Source organism: Dioscorea cayenensis, chromosome 17 (genome assembly GCF_009730915.1).
Source record: "Dioscorea cayenensis subsp. rotundata cultivar TDr96_F1 chromosome 17, TDr96_F1_v2_PseudoChromosome.rev07_lg8_w22 25.fasta, whole genome shotgun sequence".
Classification (NCBI taxonomy): Eukaryota; Viridiplantae; Streptophyta; class Magnoliopsida; order Dioscoreales; family Dioscoreaceae; genus Dioscorea; species Dioscorea cayenensis.
This window is the reverse complement of record NC_052487.1, coordinates 19,069,818-19,084,549: the sequence shown is the minus strand read 5'-3', so window position 1 is coordinate 19,084,549 and position 14,732 is coordinate 19,069,818. Positions and strand designations below refer to the sequence as shown.

General features: G+C 33.8%; 1 protein-coding gene across 1 annotated transcript; it reads left to right on the top strand.

Annotated features, from left to right (window-relative positions):
• The first annotated feature begins 8,103 nt into the window (after window positions 1-8,103).
• On the top strand, window positions 8,104-11,080 carry LOC120280113 (acid phosphatase 1-like). The gene is made up of 3 exons (XM_039286850.1): window positions 8,104-8,607; window positions 9,956-10,165; window positions 10,824-11,080. The coding sequence occupies exons 1-3, from the start codon at window positions 8,237-8,239 to the stop codon at window positions 10,999-11,001; spliced, it is 759 nt and encodes a 252-aa protein (XP_039142784.1). The 5' UTR covers window positions 8,104-8,236; the 3' UTR covers window positions 11,002-11,080.
• The last annotated feature ends 3,652 nt before the right edge of the window (window positions 11,081-14,732 follow it).

Below are 14,732 nucleotides of genomic sequence, written 5' to 3'. Positions count from 1 at the left end.
AATGTTCACTCTCTTACGTAGCCATAGAGTTGTGATCACTGTTGTTCTAGTGTTCCGTAGGAGTAGTTTAATTGCACTAATGATTCTTTTCGTTTCTTTTGGGATCATGAGTTCTTGCTTTGAGATGAGCAAGTGGAGGATTTGGGGAGTACCGGAGCAGTAGAACCTGACAAGAACAATTAGATGGTGTTTGGTTGGATGTAATTCTAAATGCAGTGGATTTCCAGTTACAATGTAATTGGGAATACTTGGTTTTTCAAAAATCTGATCATGATCAAATCTTATATTTAGTTAGGGTGAACCTGGAATTCATCTGTATTATAAGATTTTATGTTTTGTTTGAAAAGCGATTTGTAGAAATCCTGAATTGAAAACGCATGTGTATAAGTGTATGTATATGTGTGTATATATACACATGTATGTACATGTATATCAATATATATATATATATATATAAGATATGTATATGTGAGTATATATGAATATATGCATATATATACATATATGTATATGAGTATATGTATATGTATATATAAACATACTATGTATATGTATACATGTGTGTATATGCATATGTATATATATATATATATATAAGTGTATATATGTATATGTATGTATGTATATGTATAAATATGTGTAGAAATACATGTGTATATGTATGTATGAGTATATGCAGGGGCGGAAGGGGGGGGAGGGGTTTTGGTCAAGGGGGATCAAGGGGGTGCTTTGAGCACCCCCTTGGCCCCATCTTATATATATATATATATATTATCTTTATATTTATTATAATATTGTATATTATGCAGATTTATTTTTAAGATTATATCGTAATAAGCTAATTCATCATTAGAAATTTATTCTAATGAGCTTTGCATGATCAAAAATCTTCAAATTTTGACAACTTTTAAAAATAAGTTTTTCATTTTGTTGAATGCCACGAGCTTACAAGTCTTACTATTAAACAACTTAAAACTAGATTGTCTTTGGTCGAAGATTCAACTTTTATTTAGTAATGGTAGTTGTTAGTTGTATATAGTTTTTATATTTTTTAAAATATTAATTATTATTATTATTTTAGTTTGAATTAATATAAAAAAATTTTTCATATTTAAATTGAAATTAGATTGGATTTGACTGAATAATTCAACTCCCATCTCATAGTGATAATTATAGTGATAATTGTGGCATATTTTTTGAAATAATAATTATTATAAGTTTAAATTTGAATTAATATAATTTTTTTAAATTAAAGTTAGCACCCTCTTAATTTCTGCTCTAGTTCCGCCACTGAGTATATGTATATGTAAACATACTATGTATAGGTATATGTATACATGTGTGTATATGGATAAATGCATATGTACATATGTATATATGTAGAAGTGTATATATGTATATGTATATGTATATATATATGTGTAGAAGTATATGTATATGCATATGTGTATATATATATATATATATAATATACATCACATATGAATTTTCAACTCCCGGGATTTCGACTTACGCTCAATTTGGACGTAAAACCAAATCCCTTATTGGATGTAATATGAGTTACATGGGTTTTTAAAATCCTATGAAACAAACACTGGATTTCCAAAAACCAAGTAACTCAAGTTACATGTAACTCCAAATCCTTCCAAACAAACACTATCTTAAACAAATACGTGGGCCAAGGTGAGCTTGAAATTACAATTTTAGTGTTTTGTTATTTTGTTATTGTGAAATTAAACTTTTTTTTAACCCTTACCTTTCTCTTCTATTTTTATTTTTTTTAATGTATCTCCTATGGGTATTGTTTTATTTATTTTCTCATAAAAACTCTAATGTTATAATTTCATTAATTAAATACTTTATTTGTATTCAAATTATGTCTATGTGCAATATTACTTAACAACTACTAAAAATAGTTATATATATATATATATATATATATATATAAAAAGATCGATCTGAGAAAGCAAGGAATTTTGCTTAGTATATATTAAAAGTAGATGTATAATTGTCTTGAAAAGCATTTTAAAGGAATAATTATGAATTTCTTTTTGCACTAAAGTTTTTTTGTTTGCATTAATTATAACATTATTAATAGAAAGGTATAATTACATTTATTAATTTTTGTAATATTAAAATAGATGCATAATATGTCTTGAGAACAATAATTATGATGTACTAAAAATATTTGTTTGCATCAATTATGGCATTAGTAATAAAAAAAGGTTTAGTTGCACTCATTAATTTTGTAATATTAAAGTAGATATATAAAACTCTCATATTATAATTTCATTAATTAAATACTGAATTTGCATTCAAATTATATCCATGTGCAATATTACTTTACAACTATCAAAATAGTTTTTTTTTTTTTTTTAAAAAGCCAATGTGAAGCAAGGGAATTTGCTTAGTACTCCCTCCGTTCCTTTTTAGTTGCCACGTTTGAGCTCTTCTCTCTTCCTTTTTACTTGTCACATTAGAAACTTTATGCAGCATTAAATATTTTTTTCCCAAATTTACCCTTTAATTTAATGTACTTGTACAATTTTTAATAAATCAAAATCTACTAACCATTAAATTATATTATCCACTAGTGGGGTTTTAAATATGTGTAATTTTGGAAAGTAAGTGAATTTTTGTAAAAATTTAGGTAGCTAACTAATTTTAACCGATTTTCTTAATCGGTGTGAATTAAGTAAAGTTGACAACTAAAAAAGAATGGAGGAGTATATATTAAAGTAGATGTATAATTATCTTGAGAGTATTTTTAAGGAACAATTATGAATCACTAAAGTATTTGTTTGCATTAATTATAGCATTATTAATAAAAAAAGGTTTAATAACATTCATTAATTTTGTAATATTAAAAATAGATGCATAATCTATTTTGAAAAACAATAATTTTTTTCAATAAAAATATTTGTTTGCATCAATTATGGCATTAGTAGTAAAAAAGGTTTAATTGCACTCATTAATTTTGTAATATTAAAGTAGATATATAAAACTCCGATGTTATAATTTCATTAATTAAACACTTTATTTGTATTCAAATTATGTCTATGTGTAATATTACTTTACACTCATTAATTTTGTAATATTAAAATATATGCATAATCGATCTTGAGAACAACAATTATGATGCACTAAAATATTTGTTTGAATCAATTATGGCATTAGTAATAGAAAGGTTTAATTGCACTCATTAATTTTGTAATATTAAAGTAAATATATATATAATCTGAGAGCAAAAGAACAATTATGAGTTTTTCACTAAAAATATTTCTTTTTGCATTAATTATGGCATTAATATTAGAAAATGCTTAATTGCATTTATTAATTTTATAATATTAAAAGTAGATGTATAATATGTGTTGAGAGCATTTCGGGGAAATAATTATGAATGCATTAAAAATGTTTGTTTGCATTAATTATGGTACTCACTAATTTTTGTATTAAATATTCCATTAGCCATTTAGAGTAATTATATTGATTGAAAAAAATACATACCACAATTATTTATGTATGACAACTAATTTTGCAATTAATAATTGTAAATGCATTTGTCTTGGTTTATATTTAACTAAATTAGAAGAAATTGAAGATAATTATGATATTAGTAATTGAAAGGTTTAATTGCATTCATTAATTTTATATTAAATATTCCATTAAACCTTTTAGTGTAATTATAGTGACCGAAAAAAATATTTGTTTTATGGAAAATGTATGCTTATAAGGAGTAATTTAATCATGATAGCAAATTTGAAAATCATAATTGAAAACTCATTTGACTTGGTTTAAATTTAAGTAAATTAGAAGAAATGAAATATATCAAAATATAGAAAATTAAAGGATAAGAGATATTGAAATTGCAGAAACTAAATGTATTTCTAAAATATAATGATTGATTTTAATTTTTTTTAATGAGTTGTAGAAAATATTGTAATATCTATTATTTTGCAATTAATCTTTTTTATCCTTTCATTTCTATTTTAATTATTTTTTTTTTATGTTTCTATTGCTAGGTATTGTTGCATTAGCATTTGCATTCGTTTTAGTCATGTACTCATAAGAACTTTGTGTATGATGTTATAATTTCATTAATTAAAATATTTTATTTGTATTTAAAATTATGTCTACATAATATTGCCTTACAATTATCAAATTTGTTCAAAAAAAAATCGAGGCGGAGCAAGGGAATTTACCAAGTTATAATTAAACTTACATATAATATTAGATAAGGGGCTATGTTTAAAAGATTAATAATGAATAATCAAACTTTACACACGAGGATAATATAAAAAATTGATCCAAAAAAAAAAAATGTTGGTTGCATGATTGCCTGAAAAATCCATTAGGACAGTTGGAAAGGAACTGCTCAATTTTTATAATTCAAATAAATAATAGTCATGTTTTCTTTTTGGTGCCACTTGCTAAATATTTAACTATTGTTGTATGACTAATATTTCTTTATTTTTTTTAAAAGAAAAAAAATAAGCTTTTTATTTTCCATGCTTTAGGGGATGCTCTCTATGGTGTCTACCTAATTGCATGTCTAAAAGCAATCCAACTGTCTGTAACTTAATCTTAGTTAGCCAATAAAAAAAATTCCAATTAACCAATAAAAAACTCCCATTTTAGCTGCCTATCGGCTATCAGACCTTATGATTTATTATTAAAAACTTTCACAACTGACTTTTAGTTTTTACCCTATTCCCAACTTGCTTCTTTACATTCTTGCTTTATTGATAAATGGAAAATTTTCATATATACTTCATAAAAAAAACATTTACAAATATATAACATAAATGTTATAAAACATAGATAGAATACCCTATTTTATCCCTGTAATATACTCAATCTCCCCTCTTAGTCCTTCTATTGTAATTTGCCCTCAAAAAATCCCTCTATTATTTAGATAGGTTAAATTAAATCCCTCATCTGGACGTCGGTTTCATTTCTGTTATTTAGTGCTGATGTGGCATTTTGAGTTTAAAATATCATTAAAAAATTATATTTTTTTTTATTAAAATCAACTGAGTTGTTAATTCACAGAGATTTCTGACACCGCAAACTGAGACGCCGTCGAAGTGTAGTCCAGCACTGCAAACAGAATGGAACATCCCAAGTTCAAAGACTTGATCTCCAACCGATGGTCAAAGAAAGCAATTCATGAACTACTCCAACCACCTTTTTTCCTCCTATTCCATCTTCACCCGATGATCACCGGCGTACGCCGACACATACGACGTTCGATATTAAACTCCCAAAACTTCTCTCTGGTTTTGATCCAACTCAAAGGTAACGCACACTCGAACCTCACCTTCATCCCATGCTCCATCGCCGCAGCCTTCATGTAAGAGACGGTAAGCTCCAACTGTCACCGGAGAAGCTGGATATCCAGCAAGTTCTACCACCCAATCAGGTTTTGGATCTGAATAGTATTTGGATGTTATTGCAGGATCCAAAGGAGGTAATCATCCACGAACCCAAAGCTCCGCTTCAACTCGTTGAGCTTACCAACGTTGAGACAGTGATCAGGTGAGAGCATAAGAAGCTTATGCGAGATGACTGCGAACCATAACGGGTTCTTGGGCTTCCATAAGGATCCTTTTTCTTTGATTAAAGCAAACATCCGTTTAGAGAACCCGAAAAGGATCTCAATTGAGGGCAAGTCTTTAAATACAATGAAACAAGGGTACTCTTTAAGATAGTTGAGGGCACAGCCTTGGAGATCGAGGGTACGTCTTGAATCACTTCTGGAGAGATCTGACGATGGAGATGTAGCCGAATGAGTGGAGAAGGATGTCCTTGATCTGGTTGTTGACAATCCAACGGTGATTGGGGGAGAGGATGGACACGAGTGATTAGCCTTTAGTCATTGACCATGTGGTGAGGTGGTAGTATGGGGCTTGGAGTCGGTGGTGGTGGTGGTGGTGGGTGGCGGCGGCAAGGACGTTGCTGGAGAGTCTCACTGCCAATAGCGGACAGTCTCAGTTTGATTAATTAAAAAAAAAACTTAGGGGTCGTTTGGTTTATGATAATGACATATTGCCACGTAATGAGATTACTATGGTAATATGAGTGAGAATGTTATATGGTTGAGAATATTGCAGTAATTTAATATAACCATGTTTGGTGGGGAACTCTTATTACCGGAAATAGTTCATTACCGTATTTGGTTGTTATGGTAATTAATTTGTTAAAATATAAAAAGTTATAAGATTACCATAGTAATCCAAAATAGACACCAAATTTGGTGGAAATAGGATTACCACTTCTTGGTAATATTTATAAGTTGGTAATGTGATATTATCATCCACATTACCACCGGTGCAATGCCAAACGTGGTAATATTTTCAGATTACCACATAACACGCGGTAATCTTTCTACATTACCGTGAACCAAACGGCCCCTTAATGATATCTTGTGAGAATAAGGAGGTTATCTAGATCGAGCCTGATCTAGGGTATGGTTGATTATTAGGGAAGATGGTTGGGGATGGAGATTCGATAATGGGGTTGACAGCGATGGCGCACACGCTCGTCGTGGCAGTGATGATCTCCGTCGGGCTTCACATATAGAGGTGTCAATTCGGGTCGGGCAGTGGCGAGCTCGCATGATCCGCCAAAACCCACTATTTGGTGGGCGGGGCGGGTCAAATGCTAACTCAACCCGACCCACTTTGGGTTGTGGGTTGGTAAGCTGACCCCGCAAAAATATAAAAAAATTAAAAAAATTTAAAAAAATAATTATATTTCATGGATTCTCACGTATTTATTTTTTTATTTTTGACGTAATCTTCTACAATCTACGAAAAATATTAACAAAAATCCAAAAAACTAATTGCAAAAAAACGTCAATTACTATTAAAAACTCATCAATTCATCAATATTACTTTAATCCTATTAAATTTGTAAAGTTTAACAAAAATTTTTAAAAAATCAAAATGTTAAAAAAATCAATATCTTTTCGCATAGAAACCCCTTTTTAAAAACATGTATTTATCTTTTTCTAACTTTGTAATTAATTTAATAATTTTTTTCATTTTTAAAAATATAATTTTTTTAAATTAAAGGGTGGCGAGCTAGCCCTGCCAGCAACCTGCGTGCCTCGCCCCAACTCAGTCTGCCCTGGGTTGCCCGTTTTGACCAGCCTCCCAAGCGGATTTCATATAATCCAACCCAAACCCACTTATTTTTGGTTGGCGGGCGGGACCCGGCAGTGAGCTTGGCCCAAATTGACAGTTCTATTCACATATCCGGCTGTCATATCAATCCCTCACGGCACATGCATTGAGGGATTCTAATGATATTTTAAAAAATATCATTAAATTATTTTTTTAATGATATTTTAATCTTAAAAATGCCACATCGCTAGACGGAAAATAAACGGACATCAGGGTAAGTGACTTGATTTAACCAATTTGAATAATAGAGGGATTTTTTGAGGGCAAATTACAATAGAGGGATTAAAATGGGAGATTGAGTATATTACAAGAACTAAATAGGGTATTTTATATATGCCCCTGATTTTTTTTTAAATATTATTTTGCCATTAATTTTAAATTGTGTTATATTTTTTTTGCTGTGGGATTATAATGTATTAAAACTATTCTTTTTTTAAAATACCTATCTGACTTTGTCAATATACAAATATGTACAAAAATAATAGTTTATGGTGATTTTAACATAATTAACTTATTACAACAAAAACATGTCTATTTACAATATTAGTTTTTTTATAATATATATATAGATAAGTTATATTTTAGGGGATAACCACAGGAGAGAAGTGGAGAGCTAATACAACACCTGGGATTTGAACAAACTTTCTCAACAAAACAAACATCATATACATAAAAACTAATACTAATATATTAAATAGTTCTTAATTTATGGACATTGATTTGGACCATTGGATCTCAAAATTAAATATGGAGCTAAAAAAATCTAATAAATAAATATCTGGTCGAATCAATGAATGGTCCAGATTATCACCTGTAAAAAATTCACAGCGTTAACGGGTCGGATCTTGTCCTCTATGGACCCGACCCGTTTAAAAAGGTACTCTGAGAATGTAAAGAGAGCCATTTACGGAGTACATTCGCACAAATTTTGAACCTTCTCATAGTCCTTCGCTCTTCGTCGTCGTCGTCGTCGTCCAAGGGAGCCCTGATCCGATCTTGGGATTAGGGTTAGGGTTCCCATCTTCGTTTCCATCTCCATCAGATCCCAAATGGGAACCCTCAACTCTCTCATCTTCATCATTCTCCTCATATCTTCCGCTTCCGCACAAACCCTAATCCAGATGTTCCCTAATCGGCCCCAAAGAAACGGTGATGATGAGCTATTCTGTGATAGCTGGCGATTGTCGGTGGAGACGAACAACGCTGGAATGTGGAATACGATCCCGGCGAAGTGCCTCAAGTTCGTTGTGGAGTATGTGAACGGGGATCGATATGCGTCGGACTCTGCTGTTGTTGCTGGTTATTCGCTGGATTTTGCTCGGACAGTGCCGATCACTGGTGATGGGAAGGATGTTTGGGTGTTTGACATTGATGAGACGCTGCTCTCCAACATCCCTTATTATGCTGCCCATGGCTACGGGTAACCTTTTTTCTTGGATTTTTTTTGTTCTCTTAATTTTCATTGGATAATTTTCAGGAAAATTTGAAAACTTTGGAGTAGATTACATACACGTATATTCAATTTGATTGAAAGAAAAAGGATTTGAAATGCCCTTTTTGACTAGTCTCTTTTGAATATTATATATATATATATATATATATATATATATATATATATATATATATATATAAGTAAATTACAAGTTTTTATACAACACGGAACCTGAAACTGAAAAAATTAAATAAAGAAGTATTTTCTTTAAAAATTTGAAAGTTAAAAAGAGCACAAATTATCCAAAAAGGTGGCAAAAAAAACAAGAAATGCGAAATGTGAAGAATGACATCAAACATAAGACAGAGAAAACATCCAAAATAGAAATATTAATACTTGTAAAGAAGACAGTTAATCTTCCATTTTGTATTGATGCTTTTATAGTTTTTTTATTATTGTTTTATCAATCTTTTCAGGACAATTTTTATTAAATGGATATTGTTGTGAGTAGAGACAAAATAGTTTCATGAATGATATAGGAATTAGTGTTGGTTATTATAAAAAGAATATAAAGCTTTGACTCTGAAAATGTCATTGGTATTTGGTGGAATTTATACTCGTGGTTGTTGGGTTTACTTGTTTCTTATTCTTCTATATTCCTATTATTTTAAATAGTTCTTGATCATGTTTGTCACTGACGCTGCTAGGTTGTTTTTAAGTTGCATTAATGAATATTAATTATGGCTGTTATTTGAGTTGTTTATGTTTTAAAGTAAATGTTTAGAGTTTAAGAAGAAGATAAACACAGAAAAAGTTCTCTTTCCAACTGCTATCATGCACTTCTGTAATTATGTAGATCATTGTTGCAAATTGCACTCATGGCCAAGAAATTTATGTTGATGGATTATTTGTTTCTTTTGATTTCTAATCCTATGTTTTAAAATTGTTCTAAAAAATGCTTAATTGTTTTAATGTTGAATTCTGAATACTAATTGAAGCAGTTCTTTGTGCTGTTTAGAGTTGGAGTGGATGCACTCGGTCCGATAAACTCCTTTGACAAAACTTATAGCCATTTTGATTACTTATTAATGTTAGCTATTATCCTACCGTCACTTGTATTGTTGTTATTATTTAGATCTTGCTATCAAATTGTTCTCACAATCAGGGCCATCTCTATAAATAAAAAAAATGGATATCTGACAGATTTTTATCTGATGTGAAGGGGCATGCATTGCCTTTTTCCTTTTATCATTGAGATTGTGACAAGTAAAGCATTTTATTACTGTATTGATATCTTCATTGTTTGTTTTTTTTTCTCTTTTTGGAAATTTGGTAGATCAGAGGCTTTCAACGAGACTGCATTTGATGAATGGGTGGTTGAGGCAAGAGCACCCGCATTACCAGCAAGCTTGCAGCTCTATGAGGAGCTCCGAGGGCTTGGATATCAGTTAGTTCTCTTGACAGGCAGAGCTGAATTTCAGAGGAATGCCACGGTGGACAACTTGTTGTTTGCTGGGTATCATTCATGGAAAAGACTCTATTTAAGGTACAAAGTTCTCAATTTCTGTCTTGAAATACAAATATAGATATGGAGCTTGTTCTTCTCTAAAATTCAAGAAGCTAATTAAAATGCTAAATATTCTATGTTCTATTATGGGCTGTCCATTTTGAGTTGTTTAGATATATATATATATATATATACATAATATTGACCTCTATAACTAGAGCACCAGAGTTTTTCTAATTGTGTTAAATGCAAATTGTATTTATGGTGATCAATTATTTGGTGGCATTTACACTTCAAAATAATATTTGTTCAGAACTAGTGTAGGTGGATGTGGGATAAAAGAGAAATGGAATTATTGTACTCTCACTGCCACTTAGTTGTAATGAATGTAGCTTTGGTTTATTTATCTGGAATGACCCCACATGATTATTTGGCAACTTATCCATGTTTCTTCTGATTCAAACATGTAAAAAACGTTTTTTGAAGCCTTTCTGCAATGATTATTATGTTTATCCTGCCTGATATAATTAGCAACAAGATCCTAGCTTTATTGTTGTTGTTGTTGCCCTCTTTTGTTTTTTTGGGACCTCAACATCATACCATAAAGTTGCTCATATGTTATTATTTGAAAACCTCTCTTAAGCTTTTATTAGTTTGGTTTTGTATGATTAATTATTTATTGTTTGTGTGAAATCAGGGAAGACTCTGACATTGGGAAGACTGCAGTGGCTTATAAATCAGAGAAAAGAGCAGAGCTGGAAGCCCAAGGCTACAGAATCCATGGCTCATCTGGTGATCAATGGAGTGACTTGATAGGCTCACCAATGGCCTCAAGATCCTTCAAGCTGCCCAACCCACTCTACTTCATTGCATGATTGTAATTATAATTATAATCTCAAGATCCTTCAAGCTGCCCACTTTCGCTATTTGAAATGCCCCTTTTCATTCCTTCAAGTGGGTTTTTATTTTTATTCTAGTTTTTATCAAATTTAAATATTATCTTTACGTATATGTGCATTTATACTAAAACGCCATCAATAAAATTTAAAAAAAAAAAAAACGAAATCAGGAATAGAAAGCTCATCAATATTATTAAAATAAATATTTTTGAAAAACTGACATGCATCCCAGGATAGGGATGGGATATCCAGTGTTACAGCCCCATCCAGGTGTTTGATTTCCTGGATGGGGATGTCCCCCATCCCTGAAAATGGGACCCACCATCTTATTCCTTTCTCTCTCTCCTTCTTTTATCTATTTTCATCTCTCTAAATATTTCAAACTAATTAACTTCAACTAAAAAATTAAGTTGAATGATAAATAAATATGTTTTTCATTAATAATCCATTAAAATAATTTAAAATAAATAAATAAAATATATTTTTATTAATTATTTGTTATTTAAAAATTAAATACTTCTTAAAATATTTAAATTTAAATAAATTAAAAATATCATCCATTAATTAAATTAAATTAAACAATTTAAAAATATTTTTAAGTGGAAATTGCCAAAAAAACCCTTTAAGTTTGTAAAATTGCCAAAAACACCCTCATTAGTTTTGCAGATCCCCAAAAACCCCCTCCTTTTAAAGTCTATGTTTTTCAAACCCCAAACCCCTGATAGCGGATGTGAGCGGAGTGAGTTTCAAATTTTTTTGAATGAAAAATGCCCTTGCATGGGGAGTCGTGGGTCGCGACCATCTCGGCGATTTGAGAGGAAGTGGGGGTTTTCCGTAGGGTAACTCCCAAGAGGCAATTTATTGGAGCCCAGTTTAATTGCTTTTTCTCAACTCACGTCTTGACTTTTTCCATTTCAAGTCGTCTCCGGTTGTCTCTACCGCTGAAGCCTCCGTAATTGGCATTTCATCGAACTTTTCCCTTTCCACGGGTATCTCGAAGGAGAAGTCCCCAGCGAACTAGTTGGCATTTCATCGGTTCTGATCTAAGGTATTGAGTATGGTTTTTATGTTAGCTGCTACATTACAGAAAGATTTTTTTCTGGGTTTTGTTTTTGTGCTCCATTTTTGTTGGAAGATATTGAAAGTCTGCAGGGGGATTTCTACGGGGTTTTGTTAATCTGCAGGGAGATTTCTCGGCTAGGGTTTTTGTTTTTGTTTTTGCGTTTTCAGTATGTATACACTATCGAAATAGTTTTTCGATTGTTATGATTTGTGTAATATTTATAATGTACATTTCCGTTTCGTTTGATATGGTTGCTGTTTACTGAAATGAGGTTGGCGTTTAAGAAATGAGATGTTCTGGTTTAACATTTGTTGTCTCTGTTTAAAAGTATTCTCGTCTCTGTTTAACAAAAATGGGTCTCTGTTTAACATTTTATATCTCCGTTTGATAAGCGAGAGTTTACTGTTAAAACCTTATATTTCCGCTTAAACTTTTGTCAATCTCTGAGGCTTGTGATTATGGCGGTCAACCTAGTTAATGGGCGTTGCTATTTGACACTGGGTTGTGGAGACCTTAGTCGAATTGAAAGTTAACATGACCCCTCGACACCTGGGAGATTATTCGAAGGACTGCGTTTGCTGCTTATTTGAGTGGAAGCCATATACCAAGAGAGGGCCCTTCTTGATTCTCTTTTGCAAAGATGACGATGGTCGCACAATAAATTCGGGGATCGGGAAAGCCCTGCCGAGTTTCGGGACCTCAAGATGTGGCCCTCGTTCTTGGTACTCGCGTTGCGATGGCGGCGCAGGTGGTCTTTCGGGAAGAAGAAAACCGGTCGTCGTTCAAGGCGGTATCTATCAAAGACCCTACGAGAGACAGAGACTCCATCAAGAGCGCTCGGTGCAACTTGTTCGACGAGAGGGAGAAGAAGATAATTTTTGTCAAACTCGATGGGTGTACCTCATGGGGACGATCCTCTTCCCAAATACATCATGCTCGGGTTCCGAGCCGGATCGTTGATTACGTCGATGATCTACCGACCGTGGGGAGGCGTACGCATGAGGCGCAGGCGACGCACAAGTGGCTTATGGAGGATATTCCACAAGCGGCCGCCCGAGTGCAAGATAGATGCGCAGGGAAGAAGACCAAACATGTGGTACATTAAGGGTTGCTCGGTCGCGCTTAACGTCCGGTTTTCTGAGTGGACCGGACGGGGAAGAAAGTCCGTTTCAGCGAAGATCCCAAGGATCGCTGTCTACGGTGAAAAGTACTTACGGAAGCGAGCGGCGGTAGAAAGCGAGCTTGTCATCGCTTTCGATGGAAAAGAGGTAATAAATCATGGACAATGTCTAACATAAGTCTTTAATGTTTAAACATTTTATTTAGCGTTTAACTTTAGTATTTACCGTTTAACTATTATTCATAACCGTTTAAATATTTTTGTTCTCCGTTTAATTATATTCTATAACGTTTAAATATATAGTTTTTATAGTTTAAAATGAATGATCTCATCGAAATTGTTTGGTTTACATATGTTAGTTTCTCAGTGGTTCGTCGAATCTTGAAGAAAAATATTTGTTGGCGCCAGACCGGCGGATGGATGCCATTGCTCGGGAACCACTTGCTCGAGGCGGGATGAGAGGGCGGCCTGCCTCATCGTGCTTGGGCGCCGTTCTCCTACTTCCCGCCCCGCAGCAGCCGCGTTCGCTCGGCCGTGGGAGAAAGCCACTCCCCTACGCGGATTGCAGCAACCCCTACCCGACAGCAGCGGCAGTCCCCAGAGCCGTGGCGACCCCTCCGAGCTAGTGGCGGCCCCTACCGTGCTAGTAGAAGATGTCAGCATAACTCTTATGCGAGCGTGCGGATATTGATGACGAGTTTCCTCGACATCGCTCGTGTGGAGGCCGGAAGGGCGTTCTGGCCAGGTGCGCCGTCCCTCGAAAAGAGCAAAAGGCCCCGGGACGAGCAGGCGTCGGGTGTGACATGACGAGCATCGTACGGGAAGGTCGTTTCAAAGGCGAGCCATTCGAAGAGACTTGCGAAAAAGAGGAGAACAATCGCCTCTGTCTCCTCCGCATGGGTGGCGATGAAAGCAATAGCGACACCATGTCGGTGATCTTTCATCTTGATGCATCGCCCAGATTGATGACATGGCCATGGCGGTGGAGGACATCGTAGATGATGTGGCCGTTGCAGCGGTTGAGAAGGTCGTTGACTCTCTTCTCGATGAAATCGTCGACCATGGGCGAAACCGGCTGCCGAGATGCGGCGTCGAGATGGACAGCAATCCACGAAGGTCGGGAGAACAAGTTAAAGGGTGTGTCTCCCGATAATCTTTCATTGTCGCTAGCCACGGTTGAGAAGATCGTCGAATCCGTTCTGCGATGAGCCGAGTGGCTAAACGAATCTGCATGACCAGCGAGACGCGATCCCACCATGGCAAGAACCATGTAAGGGAAGTGTCTGCGGTTTGATCTTTGTCGCCGTCGTCCCAGCGTCGAAGCGGACACAATCCACAACAAGACGACAATGTAAGGATGTCTGCGGTTGATCTCGTCAGCCGTCGTCCCGCATCGAAGGAAGATCTTTGATGAAGACCCGACAGAACGCGAGAGAGATGATCGAGGCCCGTTATGTTATCATTTAAGTTTTTAAGCCTTACTCAGTTTAATTATATATAATATCGTGTAACAATTGATAATAT